At 41.1% G+C, this 26313-nt stretch overlaps 1 protein-coding gene across 1 annotated transcript; it reads right to left on the reverse strand.

Annotated features, from left to right (window-relative positions):
- Positions 1–355: 355 nt before the first annotated feature.
- Positions 356–25810, reverse strand: cope (COPI coat complex subunit epsilon). The gene is made up of 10 exons (XM_060846341.1): positions 25692–25810; positions 19962–20024; positions 18350–18450; positions 17662–17814; positions 16428–16481; positions 13673–13754; positions 12429–12584; positions 4936–5004; positions 4251–4325; positions 356–1991 (listed from the first exon to the last, which is right to left on the reverse strand). The coding sequence occupies exons 1-10, from the start codon at positions 25794–25796 to the stop codon at positions 1944–1946; spliced, it is 906 nt and encodes a 301-aa protein (XP_060702324.1). The 5' UTR covers positions 25797–25810; the 3' UTR covers positions 356–1943.
- Between the last annotated feature and the right edge of the window lie 503 nt (positions 25811–26313).

The raw sequence follows: 26313 nt of genomic DNA on the forward strand, positions 1-26313 counted from the left end.
GTATGCTCCATCTACCACCTTGCACACTGGAGTGTTTACACAGGTTTGTTTTGGCAAATATAATTCACTGGAGGGCCTAAATATAAAAAGGTAAGCACAATACTTTTCCCACACATTAAATACATTGTTTTTGTCTTTTATCTTCTGATGTATACCTTACATCAAGTTTTTGGATAGCTGGAACCTATCTAATTGATGCTCAGGGGTCAGTTAGCTTGGATGGCTTGCTTGCTTGCTTCTTTTTAAGTGCAAAAAGATGCTTTATTCATAACAATCTCTATCTACATTCACAGATCTTAAAGTAGTTCTGTACAGCGTATCCAAAAAAAACAATCATTTGGAATCTGACAATCCATACAGTTGCTAAAACCAAAAGCATTTTTTACTCAAGCAAAGTATTTACATACATTGAAGCAACAAGACAGAGTCTGATAACTAGCTTGCGATGCAGAGTGATGCCAATAGCACAGATTCAATTCCCACACCAGCTGAGGCTACCATGACTCCTCATCTCAATCTCTACCCTCTCTAATTTGGTGACCTTCAGGTTAAACTAGCAGTCACCCCTCTCTAATGAGGGAGCAGCAGTCTAGTACATCTATAGTGACTTCACCTTCAATTGACTCTCATTATACATGTGCTGTTCACAAGGCTTTTCAAGATTGTAACACCCATGGGCACAGACTTTACTGAATAAAAATTGAAAAGAACTGCAGATGCTAGAAATCAGAAATAGCTAGAAAAGCTCAGCAGGTCTGGCAGCAGCTGTGGACAGAATTCAGAGTTAACATTTGAAGTCAAGTGACCCTTCCTCAGAGCTATTCTGATGAAAGGTCATTTGACCCGAAATGTTACCTCCGATTTCTCAGCAGATGCTGCCAGACCTGCTGAGCTTTTCCAGCAATTGGTATTTTTGTTTACTATATTGTGGTTGTGTTGTAGGAGCTGTTAGTTCAAGTTAAAGGATAATTAACAAAAGGCTAATTAACAGGTGCAATTGGATTTTTAATACTATACTTATGGGATATCAGAAAAACAGACTAACCATAAATAAAAACAAAGTGCTGGAGAAACCCAGTAGGTCTAGCAGCATGTGTGGAAAGAATAACAATTAATGTTTCAACTGAGATATGCCATAGTCATTATGGAGAGTCATAATGAATTCAAAACATTCACTGCTCCTGTCTCCACAGATGCTGCCAGACCCGCTAACTTTCTCTGGCACAAGGTTTTTATTTCAGATCTCCAGCATCAATAGTACTTAGCTTTTATTAAACTGACTACACTCATTCAACAGCAATATTGGCAGCTCTTAGATCCTGGGGAGGCAACTGAGTTCAATGCGATTGTCAACGCAACAATTCAGGCAATATTTACCAATCAAATCAACTATGACACTTTCTCCTTCTGAATTCAAGATGACCAAGTCCAACTGAATGATTCCTGCAGAGATCATGCAACTTAGTAAAGACTAAAGATCAGATCTGTACGTCAAGGTTAAAGAGGGGGTGTGAAATCTTTAACTACAAGTCAAGCCAATTACCTAACAGACAATTACTGCAGGGGCTGTAACCCTTCAATCAACTGAGACTGACTAAGAAAAGCAGGCATGGCAATGTGGCTCAAATCCTGTGCATAATGACAGCTAGGAACATAATGAACTTCATAAATGTGTAACCTTAAAATTAGTATCACCGACATTTTTATTGGAATGTGAAGAGTTAAGGTTTCAAATATATCCTTAATCAGAATACAAACAATTTTTTAACATTTAACAGATGAATGTCAATGGATGCCATCTGGTCATTTATACAATGTTTAAGTTACTGAGGCATAATATTTAAAAATACTTTTCTACAGTTGAGGAATTTAACAAGAACACCTTCCGAGGATGTAGCAGACAAATATGATTTCTCCACCTTCAGAAACACATTCCATTTTTCTCATGCACTGGGAGCGTACTGCAGCACCAATCGGTCAAACTCATTTTCCTACGACAAAGAACAGATTATTTGATTATTAGAAGAATTAACAGAGATAACTATGTTTCCTATCTTTTGCAACTTTAGCACACAGCCTGTGACAGGGACTGGAGCACAGACATAAATACATGATACCAGACGAGTGCACTCAAGGACTCTTGATGAATGAATACCTCAGAACCATACAAATGAGCTGCTGCTGACTGCTACAGGTGTCACTACTTAAAACATCTATATTGCACTTCTGCCCTAGGGCTATCTGCCCAGAGCTGTGATGTTAAGACTATATTTTGACTACCGAACCACAAAGTAGTCATCCACTGTAGGTAAGTTCCCATAAATTAATCACTGAGGAATGCCCTCAGGCATATGCTATCGTATCACTCTCCATTAGGGATTTTAAAAAAAATTTGATTCCCTAGTGTGGAAACAGGCCTTTCGGCCCAACCAGTCCACACCACCCAGACCCATTTCCCTCTGACTAGTGCACCTAATACTATGGGCAATTTAGCATGGCCGATTCACCTGACCTGAACTGTGGGAGGAAACTGGAGCACCCGGAGAAAACCCACGCAGACTCAGGGAGAATGTGCAAACTCCACACAGACAGTTGCCCGAGGCTGGAATCGAACCTGGGACCCCGGTGCTGTGAGGCAGCAGTATAACCACTGAGCCACTGTGCAGCCCACAGCATCGTAACTATACTTTTCATTTTCATTAATACAGTGCAGAGTGTCCACTGGGATCATATTTCATATTTAATTATAGCAAGGCTACAGTCAATTGCAAGATTTAAAAGATGCTTCCTTCTACAGATTTAGCTTTTAACTCCTTCAATAAAAAGACTGAACATTGATTCCTCAAGCAACATCACAAAGAAGATGGTCCAGCCATTAGTACATTGCTGCTTGTGGGATCTTGCTACAGCTTTTCTTGCATTTCATCATCTAAATTGGGGAGACAGGAGTATAGCAGCAATGTCACCAGTCTAGTTAGCCACGTTTCATGTTCAGGTGCTCAAATCCAAGATTGGCTGATGGTGAAATCGGAGTTAAAATAAAATTATCAAAATAAAAACCACTGTCAATTACTGTAAAAACCCATCTGATTCACTAATGTCACTTAGAAAAGGAAATCTGCCATCCTTATCTGGTCTTGACTACGTAATCCAGATCCACATTGCAGACCAACAATGCAGTTAATTTTTAAACTGGCCTCTGGGCAGTTAGGAATAACAGTCACATCCCATGAATGAATAACGATAATTGCAAGTGACTACCTGTACTTCAGAAAGTACTTAATTGACTGTGAAGCCCTTTGGGATATCTGAACAGGACAATTTAAATTCATGTCTTATTCTTTTCAGACTAATGTGCTTTGTGCTGAGAGAGAGATTGGTCATTAAATGTTACACAGGTAAGTCCCATATTGGCCAATTTATTATGACTGATAGCACCATCAAGAAACATTATAAGCAATGGCACAGTTTTGATATTGACTACTTGCTTAGCGGGAATTATTCTGTAGTAGCTGAAAATGTGTTGCTGGTTAAAGCACAGCAGGTCAGGCAGCATCCAAGGAACAGGAAATTCAACGTTTCGGGCCAGAGCCCTTCATCAGGAATTATTCTGTGTCATGGTACAGTGAACATCATTGGTTAAATCAACAGTGGAGTGCTTTTGCACAGTCTTTCAGAATGAACAGCACAAGAACAAGTCACTTGAACTTGCAAGTCCACATCAGTGGATATGGCAGAACTTTCAAATTGTGGTCAGGACCCTCATTGGTATAGTGCACTGGAATTCTAGAGTTGAAAGCTTTGATGAGCAATTGCCAACCTTCCCCTGCCAATGCTTGTTTGGGTCTTCTCCATGAGGTCTCGTGACACTTTCAAGCTTCAAACTGAAATAACTGGAGAAAAGTTTAGGAAGCATTGGATTATGATGTGCTCTAATTCTCATTTGCTGCTCATTTTAAAATGTTTATCATCAAATATTTACTGGATAGTGATTAGAAACTGTAACCCACGCTGGGGTTAGCATTTCCTTTGAATAAAGTAAGAACAATCACAACACACTTCCCAGGCACTGCTCTCATCAAATCCAACCCTGAAAGACTAAAGGTGAAATATGACTGTCTGGGTGTGTTCTTTTTGAAAAGACAATCTTCTACTGAAATAAACATCCCATTTTCAGCTATAAGAATTTCAATTTATTCACTTATATAGTAGTAATGATAAAGGTTTGTGTTATTAGATGCTTCACATACCTTAGCCAGAAATTCTTTTACAAACGGATGACTCCGGTGTCCATCCTTTAACTGGGATAGATAGCGGTTACTAACCTATTTATGAAAAAGAACGTGTGGTTTAAGTGTGAGATGGCATCATCCGTAGTGTGCTGGAATTAGTACAGTTCCCATTGTTGGTGGCATTTTAAAAAGTGCTTGGAATATACCACATTAAAGCATTATCCTCAAATTTAAGAACATTAATTTGAATTGTAAAGCAATCTTATTTCAACCAGATGCAAGCTGCTTCAACAGCTGAACATAGGACCAGCAATGTACTCAATGTTTAAGCAGCACTTGATTTCTTAAAGTTATCAGAACATGTGATCAAACAGTTGGAATGTTTACATTCCAACAGGTTAAACAAATGTTTGGAATGAACAGGGAATGTGTTGAAATGACCTTAATGCTGGAAAAAGGCAATTACTCTACATGATGCACACATACAAAGACCATCTCGTTCCAATCAAAGAACAAAGATTCAATCTAGCATTCCTCCACTGCTGGTGTGGTCAGCCAATTTAGCAGAGACTGGAGATTCAACTCGGGACATTTATCAGGTTAGTTCAATTCCATCCCATGTAATTATTCACCCAATAAGGGGGATCTCCAAGTCTTGTTCATGAGCAGCATATAGATTTTTAAAAATCAGAACTAGCTTTACCTCAGGAGCCTTGCCAAGGTGCTGTGAAAGTACGACAAGATTAATGAGAGTTTCTGGATGACTGCTGTCCTGGAGGAATCAAAGGAGAACAAAATTAAAAATAGGAAAAGTTTACCATTCAAGGTAGATTGCAAAAACATGACTTAAAAAAGTTTTTACTTCCAACTGGTGTGTTGAACTAAAACAAAGATTAATCAGAGCAATAATTAGCTAAATATAATTGAAACATTCAAACTGCTATTGAAGGAAAAAATATCAGAGCCTTAGGAAACAGTGCTCCTGTTAAATCCCAGCACAAAATAAATCTGCTGCACTTTCACAAGATGTTAAATTCAAGTCAGTTCCAAGATAGAAATCTGAAGTTGCAAATCATTCCAGATATGTTCCAGAAAGGTTCAAAATTCTGAAACTTTCTTCCAAGCAGCACAAGTTCAAAGTGACAGCTGTTCACAATAGGCAATTTTGGATAGGCAATTAATGCTGCCTGAACAAGTAACACCAACACACCATTAAAGAATTTTTTTTTGAAAAATGATCAAGCTATTTTTAAAAAATCAGCTTTTAGTTTAAGCAAAGAAGTATTTGGTATTGAGCCATCCAATAACCCTCTCATGAGTTGTGTCAGTGTGTTGGCGTCACAGGGAGATGCCCATGTATGATCCCTAGACAGCATTGCATTCCTTCTCCTAATAGATTGTGACACCTTCTGGTGGAATAGTGCAGTCATTTATTGTTGAGAATCATATGTAGAAAAATGATTTTAGAACAGGAGCGAGAACTGAAACATTAGCAAGCAATCTGAGTAGAGAGACAGGGCTATCGAAAAATTGTGATTGGAAATGTATAGTGTTGCATTTAAATGTCTGATGATAGCACATTATAAGACCAGTGGAAACATTAGTGGCACAAAACAAATCTGCACTTTTTGTGGCTAAGATCAAACCGCTCTATTTTTCATGTTATAAAGTGCTCACTGATGGATTTATCCCCAAACCTAATTGACTATTTTCACCTACCCCTCCTCTGCCTCTCTAAGTTCTGTCCTAGGTTCTAATACCGGTAGCCATGCTTCAGATACAAGCTTAGACTCTGAATGTTGTTGAACTGTGGGACTGCAATTGAACTGGGCCCAATTTGCAACTTCTCAAGCCCATTTACATTTGGTTCCTTGCTCACATTATCCCAAATCAAGGTTGCATAGAAATCAGTATGCAAACTCTGTACCCAGGAGCTTCTGTTTTACAAATCATTTTAGTTGGAAGAATCTAACTTGTGGTGAAATGCTGCAATCTCAATTAGGATAAGGCATATATGTTTTGTCATCAGGCCTATTTTCAATCATACTCTATGCCAGCATAGGATTGGAGAATTGCCTACACAACTCAATATTTATCACTTTTCCTATAGTGAGCCCAGGAACTTGCTGAGCCCAGGAAGTTGATATGCAGACGCTGCATCCCCTGTGTAGGTGATATTCTTCAAACTGTGGAGCCTCCTGTGAAGCGCTGCTGTACTGTGTTGATTGAAATTTATTTGATTTTGTTCCCACTGCTTCCGGTTGCTTGTTGCAGTGGTCGGTATATTGCGTCGGGATCAATGTGTTTATTGATGGAGTTTATGGATGAGTGCTAAGCTTCTAGAAATTCTCTGGCTGTCCTCTGTTTGGCTTGTCCTATTACCGTTGCGTTGCCCCAGTCGCATTTGTAGTCCTCGCCCTCTGTGTATGGCTACTTGGGACAGCTAGTCATGCTACGGAGTGGCTACTTGGTGTTCATGGATGCGGATTGCTAGTTGCCTACTTGTTTGTCCTATATAGTGTTTTGTGCAGTCTTTGCAAGAAATCTTGTAAACTATGTTTGTCTTACATATGATGGGTATTGAGTCTTTTGTTCTAGTGAGTTGTTGCCTCAGCGTAGAGGTCAGTTTATGCACCGTCATGAATCCAAGTGGTGAGAGAAGTCTGGTTGTCAGTTCCAAGATATTTTTAAAATAAAGTTACATGGCTAGCGTGTTAGGTTGTGGCATGGTGGGCGGCAGAGACCCTGGTTCAATTCCCGCCCCAGGTGACTAACTGTGTCGAGTTTGCACATTCTCCCCGTGTCTGCGCGGGTTTCCTCCGGGTGCTCCGGTTTCCTCCCACAGTCCAAAAGTGCAGGTTAGGTGAATTGGCCATGCTAAATTGCCCATAGTGTTAGGTGAAGGGGTAAATTTAGGGGTCTGGGTGGGTTGTACTTTGGCGGGTCGGTGTGGACGTGTTGGGCCGAAGGGTCTGTTTCCACACTTTAAGTAATCTAATCTACTGTCCATATCACATTGTTTGTTCTGTTTATCATTTTCCTTTCCTGGACATTTTTCAACCAGTAGGTGGCATCAAAAGTCTTTTTATACAGTATGGACTCTGAAGCTTCACAGCAATTTATCACGTAAAATTGTGGCCGTGTTCTTGAAAATTGCAGCTATAAAGTGAAAAGGCTTGAAGTTTAATTCCTGTTGCAATTTCTGTTAATGTTAAAACTGGAATTTGATTGCTCTGTCCAAAAGGAACCGAAATATTGAAACCTTGTATTATACATATGAAGTGCTGTAACTTGTAAATAATTAGCAAAAACAAATATAAAAGAAGTACTGTATAGATAGGCTCTTTAGGGGTCTGTCAACAGAAAAGATAAAAACATTTAAATTGAAATGCTGTACATTCCTAAAATACTTTCATGAATGAAACAACTCTTAAAATAAACATGAAATACAAGAACAAAGATAAATACTGTACAAAGTTTGTGCGAAGATTTGTAGCTCGGGTGCTCGTTGTTGTGGTTCTGTTCGCCGAGCTTGAAGTTTTTGTTGCAAACGTTTCGTCCCCTGGCTAGGCGACATCAGTGCTCTGGAGCCTCCTGCGAAGTGCTTCTTTGATGTTTCTTCCGGTATTTAGAGTGGTCTGTCCTTGCGGCTTCCGGGTGTCAGTTTCAGCTGTCCGCTGTAGTGGTTGGTATATTGGGTCCAGGTCGATGTGCTTGTTGATGGAGTTTGTGGATGAATGCCATGCCTCTAGGAATTATGATAGTAGTGTTTTCCCAGTCGAATTCATGTTGCTTGTTGTCTGCGTGTGTGGCTACTAGGGATAGCTGGTCGTGTCGTTTCGTGGCTAATTGATGTTCATGTATGCGGATTGTTAGCTGTCTTCCTGTTTGTCCTATATAGTGTTTTGTGCAGTCCTTGCATGGGATTTTGTTGGGTATCGGGTCCTTTGTTCTAGTGAGTTGTTGTCTGAGAGTGGCTGTTGGTTTGTGTGCCGTTATGAGTCCTAAGGGTCGTAGTAGTCTGGCTGTCAGTTCTGAAACGCTCCTGATGTATGGTAGTGTGGCTAGTCCTTTTGGTTGTGGCATGTCCTCGTTCCGCGGTCTGTCTCTTAGGCATCTGTTGATAAAGTTGCGCGGGTATCCGTTTTTGGCGAATACCTTGTATAGGTGTTCCTCTTCCTCTTTTTGCAGTTCTGGTGTACTGCAGTGTGTTGTGGCTCTTTTGAATAATGTCCTGATGCAGCTTCGTTTGTGTGTTGGGGTGGTTACTTTCATAGTTTAGGACTTGGTCTGTGTGTGTGTTGTTTTCCTGTGTACCCTTGTGGTGAATTCTCCGTTCGGTGTTCTCTGTACTATCACGTCTAGGAATGGGAGTTGGCTATCCTTTTCTACTTCTCTCGTGAATCGAATTCCTGTGAGTGTGGCGTTGATGATCCGGTGTGTTTTTTCTATTTCCATGTTTTTGATGATTACAAACGTGTCATCGACATATCTGACCCAGAGTTTGGGTTGAATTTGTGGTAGGGCTGTTTGTTCTAACCTTTGCATAACTGCCTCTGCTATGAGTCCCGAAATTGGTGATCCCATGGGTGTTCCATTGATTTGTTCGTATATCTGATTGTTGAATGTAAAGTGTGTAGTGAGGCACAAGTCCAGTAGTTTAAATATGCCGTCTTTGTAGATAGGTTCCGCCTCCTGTTTTCTGTTCTGTATGTCCAGTAGGTTGGCTATTGTTTCTCTGGCTAGGGTTTTGTCAATCGAAGTGAACAGTGCCGTCACGTCGAATGAGATCATGGTTTCTTCTTTGTCTATGTGTGTATTCCTGATGACGTCCATGAATTCCTGTGTTGATTGTATGGAGTGTTTGGATCCGCTGACCAGGTGTTTCAGTTTCTGTTGTAGTTCTTAGGTCAGAACAGGACAACACACCGCAAAAAAACGGCACTAAAAGAAAAAATGGCCAAACTAACAAAAAAAAAAGGACACTACAACACACACCTGGGTTAAAAACCTCTCCCACAGACAGCTCACAGACATGGAAAGAACTATACTGGCCAAGGGACTCAACTACAACCACAGGGATGCCAAGACAGCAGACTTCCTAGCAGCACTAGAATGCACACTCAGGAACAATGTTGTGTCTCTTCTGTCAGTCCAAACAGTGAGACAAACGGTCGTACCTATGATGATAAGAAAAAGACAAACACATAACCTCAACACCAAGGAGAGGGAAGCACTGAAAGCACTAAGAAACAATAAGAACATAATCATACTACCAGCAGATAAAGGCAGAATGACGGGATCCTAGATAAATCAGATTACATCAAAAAAGCACAACAACTACTTGCAGATACCAACACCTACCAAATGAAGGATTCTGACCCCACACCACAACTCACCAATAGAATAAATAACACACTAAGGAATCTACAAAAAAAAACAGACAGATAACCAAAGCTGACCTACAAAGAATGAAACCAGAAAGCAACAACACCCCCAGAATCTATGGACTACCCAAAGTACACAAACCAGACATCCCACTCAGACCCATAGTATCACTACCAGGGACACCAGCATACAAACTGGCCATAGAACTACAACAGAAACTGAAACACCTGGTCAGCGGATCCAAACACTCCATACAAACAACACAGGAATTCTTGGACGTCATCAGGAATACACACATAGACAAAGAAGAAACCATGATCTCATTCGACGTGACGGCACTGTTCACTTCGATTGACAAAACCCTAGCCAGAGAAACAATAGCCAACCTACTGGACATACAGAACAGAAAACAGGAGGCGGAACCTATCTACAAAGACGGCATATTTAAACTACTGGACTTGTGCCTCACTACACACTTTACATTCAACAATCAGATATACGAACAAATCAACGGAACACCCATGGGATCACCAATCTCGGGACTCATAGCAGAGGCAGTTATGCAAAGGTTAGAACAAACAGCCCTACCACAAATTCAACCCAAACTCTGGGTCAGATATGTCGATGACACGTTTGTAATCATCAAAAACATGGAAATAGAAAAAACACACCGGATCATCAACGCCACACTCACAGGAATTCGATTCACGAGAGAAGTAGAAAAGGATAGCCAACTCCCATTCCTAGACGTGATAGTACAGAGAACACCGAACGGAGAATTCACCACAAGGGTACACAGGAAAACAACACACACAGACCAAGTCCTAAACTATGAAAGTAACCACCCCAACACACAAACGAAGCTGCATCAGGACACTATTCAAAAGAGCCACAACACACTGCAGTACACCAGAACTGCAAAAAGAGGAAGAGGAACACCTATACAAGGTATTCGCCAAAAACGGATACCCGCGCAACTTTATCAACAGATGCCTAAGAGACAGACCGCGGAACGAGGACATGCCACAACCAAAAGGACTAGCCACACTACCATACATCAGGAGCGTTTCAGAACTGACAGCCAGACTACTGTGACCCTTAGGACTCATAACGGCACACAAACCAACAGCCACTCTCAGACAACAACTCACTAGAACAAAGGACCCGATACCCAACATGAGCAAAACTAATGTAGTTTACAAAATACCATGCAAGGACTGCATAAAACACTATATAGGACAAACAGGAAGACAGCTAACAATCCGCATACATGAACATCAACTAGCCACGAAACGACACGACCAGCTATCCCTAGTAGCCACACACGCAGACAACAAGCAACATGAATTCGACTGGGAAAACACTACTATCATAGGGCAAGCCAGACAGAGAACAGCCAGGGAATTCCTAGAGGCATGGCATTCATCCACAAACTCCATCAACAAACACATTGACCTGGACCCAATATACCAACCACTACAGCGGACAGCTGAAACTGACACCCGGAAGCGGCAAGGACAGACCACTATAAATACCGGAAGAAACATCAAAGAAGCACTTCGCAGGAGGCTCCAGAGCACTGATGATGTCGCCTAGCCAGGGGACGAAACGTTTGCAACAAAAACTTCAAGCTCGGCGAACAGAACCACAACATAAATACTGTACATTGGTTAAAGCCTGTTCCTCACCTGATGCAACAAGTGGCATATAATATAGCTTTGTATGAAGTTATTAAGTGTTTGAAGTTGTTGTTCAGTATTCCTTTCCCTGTCCCAGGACTCCTAGCTAATTTATAGAGTCAGAGATGTACAGCATGGAAACAGACCCTTCGGTCCAACCCGTCTATGCCGACCAGATATCCCAACCCAATCTAGTCCGACCTGCCAGCACCTGATTTCTTTCTCCAGCAAGGAGATTAATTGCTGTCGAGGTACTGCTCCATTTGCGTTGAGCTTCTTGGGAATCAGCCTTCATTGTGGTAACCCCTCACTATTTGTACAGAACACAGTCAAATGACTCTCTACTGATGTTCACCTGAATCTTTCCTGCAGAGATCAACAGACAGCAGGCATCCTTGACGATGTTCCATTCCTTGGCTCAACCTCCTACCTGGTGTGGAAGTCAGTTAACTCAAGACACAAAAGGTGGTTGCATCTTAGCTCTGTTGGTGTCCGCTAACAAAAAGTTCAGCGCAACAGCCCTGACCTTGTTCCTTTACCTAAATCCCATCCTATTAAGGATACTCTCCTTCCAAGGGCACAGCCTCAACTGTGGCTTGAAATAATCATGTGGTGTTTGAGATGGGGACTAGAGTAAATGAGGAAACAGAAAATCAGAATGGAGAAAATCCTCCAAAATAATGGTCATTAAAGCCACAACAGTACTTTGCATAGATTCACCAGGATGTCCATTCCATTGGGAAAGAAAAAGAAGGTTGTTCAAGGTGTAACAGACTTTTAATAAAAATCATGAAGGGGTTTGATCAGAAGAATATGGAAATCTTATTTCTAACTAGGGAGCTTGTGAAATGATGTCATGAATTTAAAAATCTGTGAAAGTGAGAAGAGACATTAGGAGAAACATTTTATGCATTGCATTATTGGAGCATTGAATACTTTACCAAAAGCAGTGGAAAAAAACTACACCTTTTCTAGGAGAATTGGCTAAGTATTTGAAGCAAAGATATAAATAAATAAACATGGCAGCAGTACCAGCAAAGTTACACATGCAGTGGTCTCAAATGGCCTCTTTGCCAGCTTTCTTCCCCATTCGCCAAGTGATTACACTTCAATAATTCTCCTACACTACCTTGTCTAGTGCCTCCTGTAGAACTCCTTCTGCATCGTCCCATTTGCCTTGTGCCATCTGACAGGCAGCTTGCCCATTTAAAAGCAGCAAGGTTGATGTGTATTTATCTGCCATTTCCTGGAAGATGTAATAGGCATCCTGCAGTTTGTCTCCACCCTGTGGACAGCAAACAATAAAACATGTTCTCCAGAGAGGTTGCAACTATACAGCACAGGATGAGTTTAGAGAATACATACAGAAGTTCCAATATTAATAATCCACTAGTTTCAATCTATTACTGCAACTAATTACTGACTGAATCAATATCATTCTATAAGAGTTTGAATTTATATAGCATCTTTACTTCAGAAAAAAGCCTAATGCACTTCAGTCATGAAGAAATGATAAACAAAGATGGCAAGTAATAAGGAATATTAGGGCATAGTAATCAAAAGCCACGTCAAATACATGGTCTTTAAGTACAATTTAGTGGGGGTCAGTGAGGTTTAGGGAGTGAACTCCAGAGTGTGGCCTAAGCAGCTGAAGACAAGGCAGCAACAGAAAATGAGAAAACAACTAAAAGACACTTTGATAAGGTCGGAATATCCAGATGGAAGGAGGAAAACAAATATCTGGGTTATACAAGATTCAGAGAGATTACAAGAGACATGTTTAAACAGAGGACTATTCCTCATTTTTGATGCCATTAAGTTGGATAGATTTCTACTTAAAAACATCCTGCTCCCTAAAATGTACCTCTATCAGGGTTCTAAATTCCAGCTCCAGTGATTTTTCACCTGACAAAAGGTGCTTTCATGTTTCTTTTTTCTAATTTTTGAGGCCACATATGGCTTAGTGGTTGGTACTGCAACCACACAATGCTAGGGACCCGGATTCGATTCCAACCTTGAGAAACTGTCTGTGCGAAGCTGCATGCTCTTGTGTCTGAGTGGGTTTCCACTGGGTTCTCTGGTTTCCTCCCATCATCCAAAGATGTGCAGGTTAGGCGGGTTGGCCATGCTAAATTGCCCCATAGTGTCCAAGAATGTGCAGGTTAGATGGGTTAGCCATTGTAAATGCTGGGTTAATGGGATAGGGTGGGGGTCTGGAGCTAGGTCTGTGTTGGATGCTGTTTGGAGGATTGGTGCAGATTTGATTGGCCAAACATCACCTTTTGCACATTAGGGATTCTAAGATTCCATGAACCCTTTGTGAATTACTTTACCTGGTCTATTACAGACTGTAAATTTGTCAACAATACTTACCGTGGCCAGATTCACCCAGGCTGTTGATAGCTGTGTCAGGGTAGCATCCTCATCTTGTTCATGCATCTTCTTCAGCTCCTTTCTGAATTATCATAGATTAAGTTAACATTTGTGCACTGGCACAGGCGACAACACTCCCAGCTAACTGTCTGAAAATGACAGCAGCATTGTAACATCCTTATTCAGGGCAGCTATTATTATAGACTAATTACTGAATCTGGTACATCCCTGTTCTGTAAGTATAAGCTAGTTGCTGGATATCCTAGGTTTTCAAACAGGGGAAGCAGCACCAATTGTGCTATGCTTATTTAATTGATAATCTGAGTCTACGACTTTCCTCAAGGGTCTATATTTTGTAAAATATCCGTAGAACAATTACTTGATAATTATAACTGCACAGTACATATCACCTAAGAGTTAGAAAACATTTATTGAATAAGGCACAATTCCACTACAATAAAAAGTTCGTATAGTGTCTGCCATTTTTTTTTATTTTAAAACTTAGACCCAAAATTTACTTCACTTCTCAGTTTCACTCATGGTTAGAATAGCAGAAGTCTGAAATCATAGTCATCAACATGCAGTAAAATTAGGGTAAAAAGAAAGTTGATTGGATCTCAATTTAACTTTTCAACATGACCCACTATCATTTAAAATATTTTGCTAATCTAAAATAAATTTACAACACATTTTCTTTGAGTAGTAAGTATTTGGAATAACTTAGCAGTTGTATTTCACTAGACAAAGACATTATGGTTCCTTAAGACTGGAAATTGGACTTGGGGTAAGCTCCAATGAGTCGAATGGCTTTTTTCCAGTAAAATCCACTGCAGTGAAAAAATTAGCTAAATATAGAGGAACCTCGATTATCCAAAGTACATAGGTGGGCAGTATTTCATTCAGTTGATCGATTTCTGGATAACAGTTTAGCCGAGCATCAGGACCTTGCGATCTTGCCGGATAATCCAACACTGGATAACAGTTTAGCTGAGCATTGGGACTTTGCAATTTGCCGGCTAATCCAACGTTCAGATAATCAAATGCTGGATAGCCAAGGTTTATTCGGTGTCAAAACTCAGTTGAAGCATCAGACTCACCCAAACCACAAATTCAAGGATTTCGGAGTGAGGTAATATGGTTCGGTTTAAGGACTGATTATTATGTGTAAAGGAGGATAAAAGGGTGACATAAAACAACATAACTATTCTAATTCTTCAGTAAAAGAAAAGAAACAAAACACTACATTCACTTGGGGAGTTGCTTGATTACTCCTGCATGTGCCATGCAAGTTTCCTATTTATGGGAGAAAGTGAGGACTGCAGATGCTGGAGATCAAAGCTGAAAATGTGTTGCTGGAAAAGAGCAGCAGGTCAGGCAGCATCCAAGGAGCAGGAGAATCAACGTTTCGGACAGGAGCCCTTCTTCAGGAATGAGGAAAGTGTGCCAAGCTGGCTAAGATAAAAGGTAGGGAGGAGGGACTTGGAAGGGGTGTTGGAAATGCAATAGGTGGAAGGAGGTCAAGGTGAGGGTGATAGGCCGGAGTGGGGGTGGGGGCGGAGAGGTCAGGAAGAAGATTGCAGGTTAGGAAGGTGGTGCTGAGTTCGAGGGTTGGGACTGAGACAAGGTGGGGTGGGGATGGAGGGGGAATGAGGAAACTGGAGAAGTCCAAGTTCATCCCTTGTGGTTGGAGGGTTCCTAGGCGGAAGATGAGACGCTCTTCCTCCAGCCGTCATGTTGCTATGGTCTGGCGAAGGAGGAGTCCAAGGACCTGCATGTCCTTAGTGGAGCGGGAGGGGGAGTTGAAGTGTTGAGCCACGGGATGGTTGGTCTGGGTGTCCCAGAGATGTTCTCTGAAACGTTCCGCAAGTAGGCGGCCTGTGTCCCCAATATAGAGGAGATCACATCGGGTGCAGCAGATGCAGTAAATGGTGTGTGGAGGTGCAGGTGAATTGACCTTTTATCTTAGCCTGCTTGGCATACTTTCCTCATTCCTGAAGAAGGGCTCATGCCCAAAAAGTCGACGATTCTCCTGCGCCTTGGATGCTGCCTGACCTGCTGTGCTTTTCCAGCAAGTTTCCTATTTATGTTAACTGGAGAGCAGCCAGACTGAATTACTGAATGCAGCCACATGAGGGAGCCAACATCCACACAGTGGAAGCAACAATCGCCTCAACACTCCTACATAATAACCTTTGACATAAGTTAATTTGGGTTTCCTCAGTAACATCTCAGACAATACCAGAATGAGATCACCACCATTCACAGTCCACATTTCATAATAAAAGAATTTTGAAATCTATGCTGTGTTGCACTCACAGTTTTGGTGGCCCAAAGGACCCCAGCAGCCAGCAATTATTTCAGGGCTTGTTCTCAAGGTACATTTGAATTGCCATTTGTACAGGAAAATGGTCACAAAAAGAGTAAAATAATTCTTCTAAACAGTTTTAAAAATCAGCCGTTCTGAAGTTGCCCCTTTTAAATGAACAAATCACTTGTGCTACTCAAAGAAACTATGAACCAAACAGCAATAAACAGATAGTAGCAACCTAACAAAGTTTAATTTAAAAAATAACATTTCATATTTCAGGTGCAAAACATTGGGGGGGACGTAGCAGCCTGGTGGGAAAGGTTCACATTTCATTCTGCATCTAGGATCTCTCTATCTGCACTAAAAGTGCACACACGTTTGGCCTCATTAATACAACACTGAAAAAAAGCATTTCCTATTAAGCTGCAATGTCGGTAAGTGACTCACCGAGCCAGATCCAACCGGTCAAGCTTCAGAAAGATCTGTATTGACATGGCCATGCTGCAAAATAGAAGACATAAACAATTTAATCTGCCCCATAGCTAAGACAAGACATTCAACTACAATTAATGCAAACCTATTGCTCAGAGATTTCAAAAGTAGTCCTTTTTTTAAAAGCATACATTAATCCAATCCTCTTCCCAAAAAAAATGCATAAGGGCTTTTAACTGTCACTCCACACAATGCAAAACATAAAAAGAAAATACACAGGCATCCATGTGAGTTAAAGGCTATATATCTCCACCTTAAAAACATGCAATGATCCCACCTCTACTATCTTCAAAAGGCAAAAGGTAAAAACAATGACTGCAGATGCTGGAAACCAGATTCTGGAGTACAGTGGTGCTGGAAAAGTACAGCAGTTCAGGCAGCATCCAAGGAGCAGGAAAATCGACGTTTTGGGCAAAAGCCCTTCATCAGGAATGAAGACTTTTGCCCGAAACGTCGATTTTCCTGCTCCTTGGATGCTGCCTGAACTGCTGTGCTTTTCCAGCACCATTCTACTCCAGTATCTTCAAAGGCAGTGTGTGCTAAAGTCCTCAATCCTCAAAGGAACAATTCCTATGTCCGAAAAGGGACTGACTTGATTTTGAAACAGTGGCCCTAGTTCTGGACACTTCCATAGGAGGAAACACACTTTCCATGCCCACCTTGTCAAAATCATACAGGATCTTACAAACATCAATCACATTATCCCTCACACTTCTGAACTCCAGTGATTACAGCCCAGTCTGCAAACCTATCCTTATCAGACAACTCATGTGCTCCAGGTATCAATCTAGTAAATCTTCAAACTGCTTCAAATAAAGAAACCAAAAAACTGTTCCCAATATTTCAGATGTGATCTCACCAAAGCCTTGTATTATTCAACATGGTTCCTTCCAAATCTGCAATCTCTACAACTAAGAAAAAAAAGTGGGTAAATATACGAGGTCACCTACAAAATTCCCTCCAAGCCACGCAACTGTTGGGATTTACACAACTGTTCCTTCACTGGATCAGCATCTTGGAATTTTCTCATTAACAGTACTGAGTGTTCCTAAACCACATGAAAGCAGGGCAAATTAAAAGTTGGACAATAAACACTAGCCTAGCCAGCTATGCACACAACACATCAGTAAGTTTAAAAGAAAATCCAATGTTACTTTGTGGCATGCAAAGCCTGTATATTTCTACTTACCACTCCAGACTCTCTCCTTGGTGTAGTGTACGTAGCGCTGAATCGGTATTTTGCTCATGCAAATAGATCGAGGCTGCCATCAGCAAGAAAGTAGTGTTGTTAACATCAACACTTTTTGCCATCTTCTTCTCCATTTCTGCTATGGTAGCATCTCTGCACAAGATGCGATCTAATGAATACAATATTATACTAACAACAAAAAAAAACTTTGAACTCCAGCTTTATGAGGGAGCACTGGTTACTTTTCTTAAAGTATGAATTTCTGCTCGGTGCTACATCAGCTAATGCAGCTCAAATAGCTTTACCAAGAATATCGAGAAGATAGTAATGCCATTCGTGATGGTGTCTGGCTATGACGTTTATATGGACTGGCTTGCGAGGCAGCACCATGTGAGAAATAATGACTATTTGACTAGGTTATAAAAGGTAATAAGTAACTGTAACCCTAGCAAAGAACACGAGCACAGATAGCATCAAAATCAATGATCATGCCCATGGCAAACACCCATACACTGCAATATCAGAAGTGGGATATCCGGATGATTATTATCAAGGTCAGTTGTGTTAAGGTTAACTGCAGCACTCCAAAGATAAGATCAGTAAATGCAGAAATCAGAAATAAGGTCTGAAACTAAAGTCCCAAAACTACTAACCTAGATTAGATGCAAAATATATTTCTGTCCCTTACCTTTGATCCTCACTGGACAGGTATTTAGCAAACATTCTTACAGCTTGTAATTCAGGAGCAGCTCCAGATTTTATATCATCTAACACCACACCATATTTTCTCTGGGAAGAAAGATAAAATTGATAAAAGTTTGTTTCTGATCAGCTAGGACTTCTAACCAAATTTCAGTGACTTCTGGTTAAATTTAAAACGTTGAAAGTTAATTTGAAAATCTGCAGTTTATTTTCATGGGGATAAAATAACCACGCAAAACTTGTGCATTGCAAATTTTTTGGTGTCACAATGCATACATCTTTAATGCGAAGCAGGAAGTACAGCCAGCACCTTACAGTATTATACACATTTAAGTAGATAACCTGAATAAAAATTAATTATCCCCACGGTGCGCAGTAGAAAAAAAAAGAGTGCAATATGCCACCGAGCAGCTTTATTTGGATTTGATAGCAAAACTCTTGAAAATGAGAGAGAAGTCATATTTTGGACTCAAGATAGATACAAAGAAATTTCAAGCTGGTAAGAATGTAGGAATTGTGAATGCAGAGAGAAGTTTACAAAACCATATACAAAAGTCACTAAAACTTCGTGAACAGGCTAAAAACAACAAACGAAATACAAAGGAACCTTGATTGTCTGCCATTCGATTATCCGACAAGATCCCAATGCTCAGCTAAACTATGTTATCCAGAATTCGATTAACCACAGAAAATACTGCCCACCCGGGTCCTTCAGATTATCGAGGTTCCTCTGTACTGGTCTTGTTCTCGGTATATAAAGGAATGAACTATACCAGTAGATAACTGGTATATAAAAGGGCGAACACTATGCTACAGCTCATCCATAGTATTGCATTTAGTTCCAACATCAGTGATACTAGTCCTGAAGGTAATGCAGCACAGCATCACTAGGATTATAGAGAGATAAAAGTGTTCAATGATAAAAGGATTAAATAATGAAAGGTGCACAAACTAGGCTTATATTCTCTTGAATATATGTTAAGGGATAATCCAAATTAATTTTAATTCAGAAATTTAATTTAATTTAATTTTGGCTGGACAGCTGAAGAGAAACTATCTCCTCTCATAGGGCATTCTAGAACAAAGGGCATAATCTGAAAAGTAGAAATGAACCATTCAGGGGCACCGACGAGAAGCACTTCTTCATGCAGAAGGTACGTTCATGCCATAAAGGTGCTGGGGATCAATTGAAAATTTTAATAACAGAATGATGCATATTTATTAAAGATATTCAGCATTATGGCACAAATATGGCAAATGGGGTGGGAGTACAGATTTACATAATCAAGCTGAATAGAGAAACAGACCTGAGAGACATAATGTCATCTCATTCCTAGCTTGTTATCTCCAGCTCAGAAGAGCTGCAGTAGGCCAACATCTCTCCAAGAGTTAAGGGTGTGAATTGTGACCTACTGTGTGCTTTGTACGAAGCGCTTAATGAATCTCAGTGAATGGGTAAGAACTCTACTCTGTGGCACATGAAATGCTTCACTACTAAACGGCTAGGGAAAGGATGAACATTAGCACACAGTGAAAGAAACTGTTTAACTAGAACAACCAAAGGAAACATATATGCATGAAGAATGAGCTTCCCATACCTGTGCAATGTAAGCTCTATAAAGGAAAACATCTCGCTCAACTTCTTTCTCTGGAGTGGACAGCTGAAAGACAAAACCAGCCAATTAGTGCCACAAAAATAAACAGCAATGATAAATACTTCAAAACATAAAATTACTAAATGCTTTCCAATTCTGATGCTTGTTAACAAACTATCTCCCATGTGCTAGCAGTCCTTCACCTACACATCCAATTTTGATGGGCAATCCTAGAAGGGGAGCATTGGCAGATTAATTGCCCAGTAACTTGAACCAAGTTCAGTTCTTTCCTCACCCAGTTTCCACCAATCCATACACCCAGCAGGGTAGCAATCAGGAAGAAGAATCCCAGAAACACTTCCTCTGCCGGCCTAATTACACAATCTCCCAATGCCACTCTTGGTTTGAACAGTCAACACAGCATACTGTTATGCCTCACTCGGGCATTCACTTTAAAGAGGTATGTGAAATTCCCCAACATTAGCTGTCTTTTAGACCAGATAAACAAAGCACCGACTAGATTTTTTTATTTAAAAATTGCTACTTATTACAGTTAAATAGATTCTATTTAGGCAAAGACTTGTGCAACATTGACACAATGACTAGTTAAGACTCTAAACTCCTTATAAAATTCTTATAAACGTGTAGACAGATGCTAAAACATTGGTGTTATGGGGAGAGGGAAACACAGGGAAGGCAGTTCAGTGGCCCCTGGTTACAGGGTTCTGCGAATAACATGAAACTTTTGACATCACACAATTTGCTGTATATTGATCTCCCTCTCTCTCACCCTCAAGCATTTTTTCACTTTCTTGCAGAAGGCAGAGCAAATGATTCACAAATTATACATTCTGATTTATTGATTAAAAGCAACTTATAGCAAGTGATGAGTAAAAATAAATTGGCTTTCTTGAGGCTTTAGGTTTTTTGTAAACACAGAAGAAAGGACATCCTTTCCAGACATCTGACGACTTCTACCTCATTCAACTCCACAAACTAGTAGAAAAATCATAGCTGCTGGCAAGCAGAAGGCCTGTTGTCATTGATCTTTGAATTGGGATCGGGTTGTCAATCAGCTACTTGTTTCTAGACGAATCTCATTTTCAAATCTCAAATTCCCTGGTGCCAGTTTGTCTACAACTGAAACTCACTCCCTGGTTGAACAAACAACAATACAATTACTGGTAAATTATTCACAAAAATAGACAAGTCACAGAGATATGTAGCACGGAAACAGACCAGACCATTCGGTCCAACTCGTCCATGCCGACCAGATATCTTAAACTAATCTGGTGCCATTTGCCAGCACTTGACCCATATCCCTCTCAATCCTTTCTATTCATATACCCATCCAGATGCCTTTTAAATATTGTATTGGTACCAGCCTCCAACATACCCTCTGGCAGCTCATTCCATACACACACCACCTGTTGCATGAAAAAGCTGCCCCTTAAGTCCCTTTTAAATCTCTTCCCTCTCACCCTTAAACCTATGCCCTCTGGTTCAGGACTCCCCCACCCCAGGTAAATGACCTTGTCTATTTACCTTACCCATGCCCCTCATGATTTTATAAAGCTCTATAAGGTCATCTGTCAGTCTCCGATGTTCCAAGGAGAAAAGCCCCAGCGTACTTAACCTCTCCCTGCAGTTCAAACCATCCAACCTGGCAATATCCTTGTAAATCATTTCTGAACCCTTTCAAGTTCACAACATCCTTCCTATAGGAGGGAGACCAGAATTACACACAATATTCCAAAAGTAGTCTAACCAATGTCCTGTACAGCCACAACATGTCCTCCCAACACCTATATTCAATGCTCTGACCAATAAAGGAAAGCATACAAAACACCGCCTTCACTATCCTAACTAACTGCAAGGAACCATGAACCTGCACTCCAAGGCCTTATTGTTCAACAACACTCCCCAGGACCTTAACATTAAGTATATAATTCCTGCCTTGATTTGTCTTTCCAAAATGCACCACCTTATGTTTATTGTAACTGAGTTAAATTTAAAAGAAATGGAAGTATGCAAATTGTTAGAGTAGGTGACATTTTCTGCCCTCTCACAAGGATTAATAAAATTTGCTGAGCATTTAAAAGCTCACATCCAAGTTCAGCAGGTAATAGAAGACAAATGGACTGTTGGCCTTTACTTCAAAAGGAATGGAGGATAAAAATAGAGAAGTCTTGCTAAAAATATATTAGGCAATGGCCTGAGTCAGACCACACTTGGAATACTGTGAATAGTTCGGTCCCAATATCCAATGAAGGATATGCTGCCACTACAGCCAGATGAAAGATGGTTCACTAAGTCATTTCTGGGTATGGAAGGATTTTCTTCTGAGAAGTTCAGTAGGTTGGGTTTATACTCATTGGAGTTTGAAACCTTACTGGAACGCACAAAATTCTTTGAGGCTTGACATGTTAGCGACAAGAAGGTTGTCTCCCCTTTTGGGACAATTAGGACCAGAAGGCGAGATCTCAGAGTAAGAAGTCACACTTTAAGACAGAGAGGAGGAAGGATTTCTTCTCTCAGTGGGTGGCGAATCTGTGGAATACTTTACCAGAGCTGTCAAGATGGGGTTGTCGAGAATATTCAAGGCTGAGACAGACAAATGGCATTGAGGAGTATCAGAACAGACAATCTCAAATGCTGAAGCAAACTGGATAGGCTGAACAGCCTACTTGTGCTCCTACCTCTTATGATCCTGTGTTTAATAGTTAAAATGCAATGAATATTTAAATAACTAAGTCAGTAACAAGGAATGATTACAAAGCAATTTCACTGAGATAATTAAGATCAAATGCAATGACAGTACAGCTCAAATATTTATAATACTAACCTTTATGTTCAGATTAAATTAGTTTTAGATTTTATTAATTGACAGTAGAAATCACAGCACAAGGAATCTGGAGCTTATTCACAAGTGGAAACACTGGCTAATATTCCCCCTATTTTTCTTAGTTTAGGCATGCTAAAGCTAACTACAGTACATAATTAATGCAGCAGAGACCAGGATTTGAATCATGGTAGATTTCCACTGGTGTCTCTAACTCAGCAATGACAAATCAATCTAAATGCTTTGCCCTGTTTTACAGAAATGAAATATGGATTATTGATAAGCCAAGAAAAGTACTGCTATGATTTGGTTCAGTAGGCATCAACACAAATTGGTTGTAAATTAAAGATTAGTATCACAAGAATGAAAAAGAACATACACATTTGCCTCAGAGTTACTAAAACATAGGATGGACCATCAAAAAGACTGATGAGAAACAATGGAGATGGATCAGGAAACTGACAGCGTTTTGTGGGATAGACAAGTAAAAAATCCGTTAGGTTAACAGAAGGTGGAAAAAGCTGCAGTTTTATAGCCTATCAACAAGTTCCGTAAGAGGATGTAATTTTTATATTGCTTATCGTTATACCAATGATGAAATTAACTGGGAATTTCGTGACACTACGTATAATCCCAAATCAGGATAATGCTTGTCGGATGCTGCCTGACCTGCTGTGCTTTTCCAGTGCCACACTCTCAACCTAAGTCAAAAGAAACTTTGTGGTGATGTTGATATCATGCATGGTTGATGGTTGAGGATGGAATGCCGGGAGTTACTGTGAAAGGAAGCTTGATGAGTTACTGCAGTGCATATTAGAGATAATGTGAACCAATAATATAAAAACAATCTGCCATTTTACCCTCATGCCCATTCCACCATTCAATAAGATCAAAGCTGATCTGACTGCGACTTCAACTTCACGATCCTGCCTACTCCTGAGAACATGGGAGCCAAAGTTTAAGAATCTTCCTACCTGTGTATTAAAAATATCCAATGACTCTGCCACTACTGTTCTCTGGGGAAAAAGAATGCCAAAGACTCATGACCAACATTCCACCTACTTTTTTTTTTAAAAACTGCTGTGCAGATCTCAGAAGTCAGATTGCAGCAGTGACTTCCACAAATCAAAATACCAGCACACAGCTACACAATCAAGCAACCTAGAACGAACACTGCTCAAGACTCTCAGTATTTTATTTTTACAAATTGTCTGGCATGGACTGCCCCTACTTTTAACTGTTCTAATCTTATAAAGGAAACTTCCACTCAAGTCCATGAGGATCACCTCTTTATCCTTTTAAATTACAACAGATACTGGCTGAGATTGTCCAACCTTTCCTCACAAGATAACTTTCCATTCCAAGAATTGGTCAGGTTAACCTTCTGTGAATTGCTACTAAAATCTTAAGATAAAACAAAACTGCACTCCAGATGAGGTCTTCCCAATGCCTTGTACAACTGCAGAAAAATACCCTGACATTTACATTCTATTTCACTTGCAATAACCAACAATCCATTTGCTTTGTTAATTACTTTTACCTGCACACAAATTAATTTAAGAGCCAAATGGATACCAAGCCCCACTGAGTGCAGTGAAATGAAGTTGGCTGCTCTTGCTGATGACACCAAGCTTTTTTTGGTATTGGTATAATACTGCATCATCTAAATGATTAGATTAGATTACTTACAGTGTGGAAACAGGCCCTTCGGCCCAACAAGTCTACACCGACCCGCCGAAGCGTAACCCACCCATACCCCTACATTTACCCCCTACCTAACACTACGGACAATTTAGCATGGCCAGTTCACCTGACCCGCACATCTTTGGACTGTGGGAGGAAACCGGAGCACCCGGAGGAAACCCACACAGACACGGGGAGAACACGCAAACTCCACACAGTCGGCTGAGTCAGGAATTGAACCCGGGTCTCAGGCGCTGTGAGACAGCAGTGCTAACCACTGTGCCACCGTGCTGCCCACAAATGAGTGGAAAGAATCCAATTATATACCCGACCTGAGTTGTTTAAACAGTGGAGACATTTACAGGAATCAGGTAATAAACCACACATTGCAGGATATACATCCACTTCCCTGTTCACACATATTAGCGTGACTGCTCAAGTTCACAATAGTTACAGCTTGAAGAAAGGCCATTCAGGCGGTCTTCGTTGCGCTGGCTTTCCAAATTTAAAAAAAAAATTAGCGAATTTTGAGAAGATTTGCAGCTCAGGTTGAGGTTCTGGATGTAGGTTTGCTTGCTGAGCTGGAAGATTCGTCTTTCAGACATGTCCTCATCATACCAGGTAACATCTCCAGTGAGCCTCCAGATGAAGTACTGGCCCTCCGACAGTGCGGCGCTCCCTCGGCGCCGGCCCTCCGACAGTGCGGCGCTCCCTCGGCGCCGACCCTCCGACAGTGCGGCGCTCCCTCGGCGCCGACCCTCCGACAGTGCGGCGCTCCCTCGGCGCCGGCCCTCCGACAGTGCGGCGCTCCCTCGGCGCCGGCCCTCCGACAGTGCGGCGCTCCCTCGGCGCCGACCCTCCGACGGTGCGGCGCTCCCCCGGCGCCGGCCCTCCGACGGTGCGGCGCTCCCTCGGCGCCGGCCCTCCGACAGTGCGGCGCTCCCTCGGCGCCGGCCCTCCGACAGTGCGGCGCTCCCTCGGCGCCGGCCCTCCGACAGTGCGGCGCTCCCTCGGCGCCGACCCTCCGACAGTGCGGCGCTCCCTCGGCGCCGGCCCTCCGACAGTGCGGCGCTCCCTCGGCACTGCTGCACGGTGAATGTCAGCTGACCCCTCAGATGCTGAACTGAGCTGACGCCCGCCCCCAGGGACCCCGGCGAGAAAAGTCCGACATTAAAAACAAATAACAAAACACCCACCGCGAGTCTCACCTTGACTTTCTGCGCCTCATTAATGCACTGCTGATAACTACCGATGTAAAAGCTGTTGCGGACATCGAAAAGCTGGTCTCCCTCCCCTTGCTGCATGGCCGCCATCTTTGTTCACAACGCGCAGGCGTGGTACACGTGGCGCCGGATGTCCTCAGCCACCTCACCGCGCATGCCTGACACAACTTAGCAAAAGTTCACCCTGAATTGGTGCAAGTTATTACAAAAGTTGAAATTACTGCACATTATTATATTGTTATTGTTTAAAACCCATTTCGTTACAGGCTTTGAGTTATTATATACCATAAAACTCTGAATAATAATTGAATTTTAAAACTAAAATGTACAAACCTCATTAATGAAAAATGTAATTGTTTTATATTGTAATATAAAACTACGTTAGTTAAAAAAGTTAATTTTTTTAAATCAGTGTTTTAAAATGAAAAGATAAAGTTGCCATATTCCAAGAACTACTCAGTAGAGTACAAAAACCCTTATGCATTTTATATTAAATATTAAACTGATTGAATATTAGAGATAATATGAAAATCTAGAATATTCAAAATAATGCATTGTTATTTTCCAAAGTACTATCCAAACCTATTAAATCAATAATCATCATCAT

Source organism: Hemiscyllium ocellatum, chromosome 28 (assembly GCF_020745735.1).
Source record: "Hemiscyllium ocellatum isolate sHemOce1 chromosome 28, sHemOce1.pat.X.cur, whole genome shotgun sequence".
Classification (NCBI taxonomy): domain Eukaryota; kingdom Metazoa; phylum Chordata; class Chondrichthyes; order Orectolobiformes; family Hemiscylliidae; genus Hemiscyllium; species Hemiscyllium ocellatum.

Bases quoted from the DNA above. Each gene is read 5' to 3' on its own strand.
- cope (XM_060846341.1), bottom strand. From the start codon at position 25,796: ATGGCGGCCATGCAGCAAGGGGAGGGAGACCAGCTTTTCGATGTCCGC. The intron at 17,815-18,349 runs GTAAGGGACAGA...CATCTTGTGCAG, and splicing joins CTGTCCAGTGAGGATCAAAG to AGATGCTACCATAGCAGAAA. The intron at 16,482-17,661 runs GTAAGTAGAAAT...TCTATTTTGCAG, and splicing joins CAAGGAGAGAGTCTGGAGTG to CATGGCCATGTCAATACAGA.